This window comes from Propithecus coquereli, unplaced genomic scaffold (assembly GCF_000956105.1).
Source record: "Propithecus coquereli isolate 6110/MARCELLA unplaced genomic scaffold, Pcoq_1.0 Scaffold132, whole genome shotgun sequence".
Classification (NCBI taxonomy): domain Eukaryota; kingdom Metazoa; phylum Chordata; class Mammalia; order Primates; family Indriidae; genus Propithecus; species Propithecus coquereli.
The window spans coordinates 1,586,866-1,596,306 of NW_012137414.1; the positions used below are offsets into that span (position 1 = coordinate 1,586,866).

The 9,441-nt window shown below is 34.6% G+C and overlaps 1 protein-coding gene across 1 annotated transcript in view; it reads left to right on the forward strand.

The window, feature by feature from the left end:
* GK (glycerol kinase) overlaps positions 1–9,181 on the forward strand; it is a 71,724-nt gene extending 62,543 nt beyond the window's left edge. The window contains exons 12-18 of the mRNA XM_012638701.1: positions 1,050–1,128; positions 1,918–2,014; positions 2,531–2,615; positions 3,205–3,325; positions 3,436–3,579; positions 5,646–5,726; positions 9,090–9,181. Coding sequence (XP_012494155.1) covers positions 1,050–1,128; positions 1,918–2,014; positions 2,531–2,615; positions 3,205–3,325; positions 3,436–3,579; positions 5,646–5,726; positions 9,090–9,181 — 699 coding nt within the window. The remainder of the gene's footprint in view (positions 1–1,049; positions 1,129–1,917; positions 2,015–2,530; positions 2,616–3,204; positions 3,326–3,435; positions 3,580–5,645; positions 5,727–9,089) is intronic.
* Positions 9,182–9,441: the final 260 nt, after the last annotated feature.

Genomic DNA, 9,441 nt, shown 5'->3' on the forward strand with positions numbered 1-9,441 from the left:
GCAATCTAACTTTAAAATATTGTCATCACCCTAATGAGAAACTCTATAACCTCCTCCATCCAGCCTTAGACAACCACTAATCTACTTTCTCTCCCTATGGATTTGCCTATTCTAGACATTTTATATAAATGGAGTCATACAATATATGGTCTTTTGCGCCTGGCCTCTTTGCATAATATTTTCAAGGCTCATCCATGTTGTAGCATGGATTAGTACATAATTCCTTTTCATGGCCAAATAATATTCCATTTGTGGACATACTACATTTTATCCATCCATCAGTCGATAGAATTTTTAACACTTAAAAATTAATGGAGTTAATATTTACATTTAGTAAGAGCCCTCACATATATTCTCATATGGAGCCTCACAGTAGTTTTTTCAAATAAGTATTGTTATAGTCACCACCATTTTATAGGTGAAGAAATAGAGGCTCAGAAAGCCTAAGTAACTTTCCTGAGATCACATAGCAACTAAGTACTAGAACTGAGACTCAAACCCAGTTTATCTGACTCTGAGTCATATGTTTTCATCCTTATTGCCACATGTTCGCCTCCCCCCAACCCTGTGCAATCCCTTGGTGATTTTGTTTTAAAGCAAAATTACATAGTAGCTAGTTGCTAGTTTTTCTTTGCTTGATTTACTATACTATTAGATATGGGAGATGGACTTGAAAAAACTTTTAATGTGACCTCTCCCAGTAACTTTGTGGATAAGTAGGGGATGTATTTTAGGTAATAATATACCTCAGTAGCTTTAGCAACAGACAGAAAAATTATGCAAGAAGCAAAATGCTCAACCAATCAAAGTCCACCTATGGGGACAAGTCCAAGGATGTGTTGGAGGGCTCACTTCTCCATGCCCTGAAAAATTTTATTAGTGACCTAGATAAAACTATGTTTATATTAGAAGATCTAGTTTATCATATTTGTAGGAGTCCCAAAATTGAAATTATTGGAATTTTATATATCTGGTTGTGTCATACACAGAATATGCTCAATAAAATCATTTTGTAGTGATAACATACATTGTATCTTGGGTTCCTTTAGGGTTCTGTAGCTATCGCTGGTGCTGTTACTCGCTGGCTAAGAGACAATCTTGGAATTATAAAGACCTCAGAAGAAATTGGTGAGTATGTTCCAAGAAAGGGTTAGGAAATTTGAAGAATGAAACATTTCAGTATTTTATCTTTGCCATCTGTAAATACTTATGCATTGCCCTGAATGTGATCCATAAATTATATGGATCCCTATTATGAGTTTGACTTATACAGAGAAGACTATTTTGCGAAGATTTATAAAACAATGAATTGATATTATTAGTGGTAGTTATTAATAAACTGGCAAGGTAGGACATAAAAATTACCCAAGTGTAAAATTGAACACTGGAGATTGCCAGAATCTGCAGGTAAAGTACTCTAGTTAAATTTATCTGATGAGAAAGAGCTTTAACTCCTAGATTAGTGAGCATTAAAACTCTGGTACCTTTAATTTAAGTATTAATATGGCTATTTTCAGTCTATGGATAATTGGTTTGAACGTAACTACTCACTCTTTTATCCACTTGTTTAAGTTTTCCTGAAGGTGAGACAATCAGAAATACGTTTCTGATTTGGAACACACTGGAGGCCACTTTTTCATCTCCTAGTCAGCAACCTTAAAAATAATGGAAATGACATAAACTACCTAAAGAAATGAATCCAGTTGTTTGATTTCTTGAGCTGGGTTACATGTTAGTGGGGGTGTTTAATGTGGGGAAACTTGTTTTGGTTGCTCCTAGCATACTATAATTAGCAATACTTTGCCAATGAATCAGAAACTAAAATCCCTGTCCTAATTTTAAAATAGGTATGTTTATGTAGTAAAGTAGGATATTAGTGTGATTTTTTGTTGTTGTTTTTCCTTTTTTAAATCTTAGAAAAACTTGCCAAAGAAGTAGGTACTTCTTATGGCTGCTACTTCGTCCCAGCATTTTCAGGATTATATGCACCTTACTGGGATCCCAGTGCAAGAGGGTAAGTATTGAAAATACTGTGTTTTTTGAGGTCTTGATTTATTTACTAAAGTAGTTAATAACTAATTAGTTTCCTATGTATTTTCAAATGATTTTAAAGTGTTGAGAAAACTTTTTCTATTCAGAGAATAGAATTTCAGAACCCTTAAGCTCCAAGAAGTTATAAATCAGCTGACAATAACCACTGCCATATCCATTTTCATGTTAGGGGTGTTATTGTCTTTTATCTTTAAGGTGTCTGCAAGTTGTATAGCAAAGGGACATCATCTAAATGAATACTGGAATGCTGAATTAGTTTTATGTTAGTGTCATTTATTCAGATGGATCATGAACATTTTTGTATGTGGATGCAGGATTGTAGACTATAAGGACTTTCTGAGTTACTTAATGATTATGTCCAGTTTTCTTTTCCTGGACATTTCTGTCTACCAAGTTTGACCTTTACATATTTGAGACACTTCAGATTGATGATTTGTTTATACCACTCTAATCTGAAAATCTTTTTGTTTATTTTCAGGATAATCTGTGGACTCACTCAGTTCACCAATAAATGCCATATTGCTTTTGCTGCTCTAGAAGCTGTTTGTTTCCAAACCCGAGAGGTAATAAACATGGGCCTGTTTTCTTTTACTTAGCTCACTTTTACCACTCTTAAACAAATTATATATTAATACCCGATTTTATTAAATACTGAAAATGTAGATCATCAAAAATTAAACCTGCCTAAACACTAATCTAAACATAAGTACTTCCCCCCACCCCTTTCAGCTGTCATTAGCTTCTAAGTTCCTGTTCTCTGCCAGGCACTGGGCATTTTATGGTTGAGGGGAGGCTGAGTGGTACATATTAGGCAATGGAAATGGCACAAACATAGGCATCAAGGCAGGAAAGTGGGGTATAAAATAGAGTTATTTGGCTTAGGTGAATATCATTGAATGTAGAGGTATAGGGATAGAAAATGTTGGCTGTGACCAGATCAAGGAGGGCTGGGAAGACCAGAATAAGAAGTTTCAATTTTATTCTGTAGGCTATTATAAGCTCTTTTTTCCCCCTATTTATTTTTTTATTTGTATATATTCATGGGGTACAAATTCTCAGAAGCTCCTGAGAGTTTTTGAGTGGAGGATTACCATTTTCAAACATATTATTGTGAAATAGTTTCATAACATTAATTGCATTGGTTTATTTAAGATTTTGGATGCCATGAATCGGGACTGTGGAATTCCACTCCGTCATTTGCAGGTAGATGGAGGAATGACCAGCAACAAAATTCTTATGCAGCTACAAGCAGACATTCTGTATATTCCAGTAGGTTAGTAAGCCTTCATTCTTTTAAACTCCCAGAGTAATATTTCTTTCTGAAGAACTAGTTCTTTAGGCATATGTAACTGCAAAGATGTTGATGTAGCTCTCTCCCCTCAGTGAAGCCCTCAATGCCTGAAACCACTGCACTGGGCGCTGCCATGGCAGCAGGGGCAGCAGAAGGAGTCGGCGTTTGGAGTCTAGAACCCGAGGATTTGTCAGCTGTCACGATGGAGCGGTTTGAACCTCAGATCAACGCTGAGGGTACATTTAAAGAATGAAACTTTTAATGGTATACTGTGAAAAGGACCTTAGCGTGAAGGAGTTTGCCTTCACAAAGTATTTATAAGAAATAAAGTAAAATAGCAAATGTTACTGTTTCACATTCAGCTGCTAAGCATATTGGGCTATACTATACTAAATAAGTGTGAATGAGAGAAATAGTTCCTTATTTAAAAACTTGTAAAACCACTTTTTAAAAACCATGCACTTCTACCATTTACAGTTCTTTTGTATAGGAGAATAACACTGCTACATTGTTAGTTATAGCTGATTAGAATAGCCTGTTTTAAAAGTGAGAAGGGAGATATATCAGCCACCCACCCATAATGTCTATACCAGATTATCTTTGGTACCAATGGCCCAGCTTTAGGACATAATTAGCTGGGCTGACAGATAGTCCAGTAACTTTTAAGCACAACAGGACTAGCATGACAAGGGCAGCAACAATTTAGGTAAATGAGCATTAAATATTTAATTCATTTTCCTAACAAGCTAAGCCACAAGCTTTGATCAACCCCTTTCCTAACATATAGTGACACATCTCTTATATTGAAATAAATGTGACTAGAAAAATAAGGTTTTATATATTGAATTTGGTTTTATAACTTTTTAGAAACCTATGTCTAAAATAGTATCAAAGTGGATTTTGAGCTATTGGGAAATAAGCTTTCAAATGCATTTCTGTTTAGTTTTCTGGAAGACTATGCCAGTATTTCTTAATTTTATTCGTTCTTTTCCATATATAAGAAAATGAATTATAATACCAGTAATTTTATAGTCAGACAGTATACCATATTACCATATACCTTGATGTAGAAATGTGTTTCAGAATCTGATATTCTATCATTTTTAATTTTTACAATACTGCATAAAATATGAGGTTCAAAACAATTTTCTATTTTTGAAAAAAAAATCAACTTTTTAATAAGCAAATAACATCCAGAGCGGGCGTATGGCCTCCAAAGGAATCCGGCTCTTAAAACAAGGAAGTTTTATGCCAAGGAGTAAGCGTGACTATTTTCTGAGGAGAGCCGTCTTTGCTGCCGTTGAAGGCCTTAGCCTGGAGTTGATCAGTTGTGCCAGTTGTCTTCCCTCTCACCAGCCTCACATACACTAATGGGCACCTGGGTATAGATAGTTCATTCTTCCAGCAAACAGTTGTTTAGAGACAACTACAGGCCAGAGGCTGTTAGGACATGGGGATATAGAGATGAATAAGGCCAAGTCCTTGCCCTTCAGAAGACTCAAGTGTATTGGAAAAGGTAGGCAACACCATAAAAATTCAGTGTGGTAGCTGACACCTTGAGGTATGTGTGCAGTGCTGTGACGGGTGGCTAGAAGTGACGTACTGGAAAGCTTTCTGAAGCCGGTGATCCTTGAGCCTTGTCTCCTGGGTGTTGCAGGCTTCAGGTGCTGTGGAAAGGTTGGGAGAGAAGGGTAGCCCCAATCGTGATTTGGCAACCTTAGGAGAAGTGCAGCATCAATGCTTATTTTTGTTTAGTCATCCTGTTGTGGATTTCCACCTTAAAGAAATTCTGTTTCTAGGTTCCAGGGGGTGGGGGTGGGGGTTGAGGGGTGCGAGAGAGCTATCTCACAGGAATGCACTTTGAATCTTGTGAGAAATCAATATTTTGTTGAGTCCTCTGGACTAAAAACGAATCTCCTTTTAGTCTTTCTACATCATAGCTTACCCCTTCCTTCGTGCCAACCCCCTTCCAGGCCCCCCCAAAAAGAGAAACCAGATCAAATGGGATTTTCCTTTCTAATTTATCACCACTTGTGAGTGGCCTGGTCTGCCTAGCCAGTTGGTCTGTCTGCCCATCTCCCTTCAACATGCTGAATTTCTCCTGTCCTCCAACTTCCAAGCAAGCGTCTCTTCTAGTTGCCAGCAACTGTGTGCTTCCAAATCTGAGTCCTGGTGAAGCCCCTCTTCAGTTTAACGTTGTGCAACAATATGTCAAGAATGCTGAGTGATCATAGGTATGGTACTTAGAACATCTCAGCCAACTGACTTTCATATGTGTGTTTTTCCTACCTTCTAATTCTAGAAAGTGAAATCCGTTATTCTACATGGAAGAAAGCTGTGATGAAGTCAATGGGTTGGGTTACGACTCAGTCTCCTGAAAGTGGTAAAAATGTTTTTGTTTATTGCTACTTTTTCTTAGCATGTTAAATAGTTTATTATTTAAGTATCTAGCCATTTACACTTAGCCAGGCTGCTCTGAAGAAAAGCATTACCATATATCCAAAGTTTCTAACATTTTGAAGACACTTTAAAGTTCTAAACAGAAAATGTAAATTATCAGATTGATGTACATACCGTAACTCTATCCTGCTTTATCTTTCCTTATTAGTTTATTCCTGGTACTTCAATTGATAACTCAATCTTCCAAAAGTAAAATTATTTCTAATTTCTTCTGAATGAAAAAAAATCAACTAGGGTCTTCTTTTTTCCCTCTCTCTCATCGTACTTTACCTTTTTGGGGGGCTGTCTTTGTGACCTAAACCAACTGAAAACTATATTAACTTCAGAGTATATTCTGTTACTTCCTAGGCTGATTCCAAGTACTTAGGGAATGTATGTAATGGGAATTCCTTTGGAATCAAAGGGGAAGAAATATTCCAAACATAGTAAATTAGAAGTGTTATAATAGATTGGGAAATACTCTTGGCCAAAAAAAAAAAAAATAGGGGGCCATTTTACCTTTCAATCACTTAGATAGGAAGGTGTACAGCTTAAGTAAACCATTTAGATGTAAACAACCTTAAGCTGACTTCAATATGGCCTAATATTATAATTCTTTGCTAAATGCAAGATTTGGAACATAATGATTGAAACAATGGCCAATAATAGACTGAAGCATATACTTTAATTGAGAAGAGATTATAAATGAAATAATACTTGCCTTCCAGCCCCAAAGTGAGTATAAAACCACTTTTAATATATGTGGCTTTTAGGAGAAGCTTCTGTAACCATCCACTACACAGATCACTGTGATCTATGCTTTTAATCCTGGGTGTTCCTACTTGAAGCTTTTATTTTTCTCCTAAGTAAGCTTAATATCCTTTTTCTTTAAATTTTTTGTTCTGAAACTCAGCTTTCTTTCCCAAGCTTTCTTTCCACCGTCTGGTGGCAAAGTTTTTCTTGCTATGACTACAATTTTGAGAGACCCCTTACAATTAAACTTCGCAATCATAAGCACTTTTCTAGCACAGTGCTAGTTGCCACAGTGCTAGTTGCGGTTTGAGATATAGCAGATGTGAGCCCTGACTTTTCTAGTTGCCCTTAATTACTGGCCATTGAGAAGTTGAGTTACATAATTTCTTTTACTAGCTGGATTTTTTTAAATGGCACAATCCTCCTATCTCTCCCCTACCCCCAATTTCCATGCCTTCTATACACAGACAAAGCTCTCCTTACTAGCAGTTGAGGACATAATTTTCATTACAAAATTCCCACAAAATCAACTGATCATTCTTTCTTTGTGTACCTTATTATCAATGAATTTAAAATGTCAAGAAAAAGTTGATGAAAGAAAACAAATAATCACATTTCTTCGGTTTCTGCTTATCAGCACTGATGATAAAAGTAATTTGATTTTTTGAGAGTTTTTTTTTTTTTTGCTTTAATTTTGGTTTTGTTTCAGTTAGACTGCAATGGATTTAAGCCAAAATTTAAAAATGTTTTTTGAATTAGATTTATGAAAAACACTCTAACGTGTAATATTTTGGGAGTCTCTAAGCTGCATAATAAACTCAGAATAATAATATTCAATTAATAAAATGCTAATTATATTCCTTTAAGCAATATAAGCTATATGATATAATTATACGATATAATAAGTTATATGATAATAGCAATACAGTTAGAATCCTATTTTAATAAACTTGAAAGGATATTAGAATGGCTACCTTGTTTCTTAGCCTCTTTAAATTGCTTTAATTTATGGAAAGACTATTAGGTTTGCTTAATTTCCAAAGTGCTTTGCCAATTTTGAAGCAGTTTTATATTTATTTTCTTGTTTATAACTATATTTGAATGCATTATAAACACTTTTTAACATACTTTGATGTGTGTTTAACATGTTTTGAAGTGATTGGGAGTTTGATGCTTTTTAGAGAGCTTATCATAGATGATACCTTTTTGGCTCTGGACCCAAAACCCACCAAAACATTTTGCAAACAGGTCAAACTGGTTTAAATGTATTATATAGCTATCAAATAACAAGTATATTATACATGTTGCATATATATATATATATATATATATATATATATATATATATCACTGAAAGGGAAATACCTTCATTAAATAGATACCACCCTAGATTGGTAAGGACCCCTGAATGCAGATAATCCTCAGGATCTTCTCAAACCAGAACTCACTGTAGGGACATCAGAAAAATCGATCATTGTAACTTAGCATACGCAATGGGTTGCTCTAAAGGAACTAGAAAATATATTCCCCTTTTCTAAAATCAAATTAAAATATGGTCTCCACAAATATGGAAACAAAACAAAACCTTGTTTTTTATTTGAAAACGTATTTGAAAACATAACATAAGCTGTGGTAAAATGGAGGAAATGGTTTATGTCCCTCTTTAATAAAAATCTACTTTCTAAGGAGAAAGAAATGCATAGTAAGAGGAAAAAGTCCTCTTTCAAAAAAGGAAAGAAATGACTATCAGCAGTTTACTATATAACAAAATATGCCCACAGAGAATCTTTAACTAGCTATACTTCAATGAAGCCCCTTTGTCTAATAGTTGTATGTTCTTAACTCTTAGACATTATTTTTGAATAATATTCTCTTTTAAAGAATGTTAAATATTCTAGATATGTAATTTTCAAATTTAGAAAAGGAATGATGTTTAAAGGAAGGGGTTCCAAGAGAATTCAGGTTAGAAAATATCAAAATAATCATGTGCTCAGGTAATTTTTAAATGTAGACTAATACAAGTTAGTTTTTCAATTACATTAATATTTTCAGGTGCATTTCCTTACACACCAAGTTCTGTTTTAAAAATAAAACTGAACCAATATTTTAGCAAAAATAGGGTTTAAAATTCATTTTCAGTAGACTGATAGAACTCTTCTCTGATATCCAAAGGACCAATAATTTGAACTTTGGGGGAATTGAATTGCTCATTTAGTATCTTTGGGGAAAAATCAAGAAAGCTAAAATCCACAGCCTCCCAAAAAAGTTCTCCATAGGCTCTCTTTGGTATTGCCAATGGAAGGTTAATGTTGGTCTATATGTATTATGTTCTTGGCTATTTGTGGCATGCTATCTGTATTGTTTGTTAACTGTCATAAGCCTTAAATATTGATTATATTTTTGATTTGAAGTAATAACTCTTTGCTAGCTTTTATGAATATACTATTTTTATGATTTGTTTTGCTATCTTGTGATTCTTAACACAAATATTGTAATTATGTGTCTCTCTTTTGGTTTGCTTGACTGGAATTCTCTTCTGCTTGGATGACCACAGGTGACCCTAGTATCTTCTGTAGTCTGCCCTTGGGCTTTTTTATAGTGAGTAGCATGGTAATGTTAATCGGAGCAAGGTACATCTCAGGTTAGTTACTCTTTAAATTAGACAATTTTATTAGTTAGCATTAACGTATTTGTGTATAACAGAAAATGTTCAGTGTTTTTCATTCTTTCTATGTTTAGGAACCTGGAAAATCAATTAAAGGTCTAATTAGATAGACCAATTAATCTTTGGGGTGGTTAGAATTAAGGACTATGACTCTGCTTAACCTTTTTTATTTTTAGTGAGTGATGATTTCTTTGAGGGGCTACATTTTGCTTTCAGCAACAGAAATAAGCATAAAGTGAGA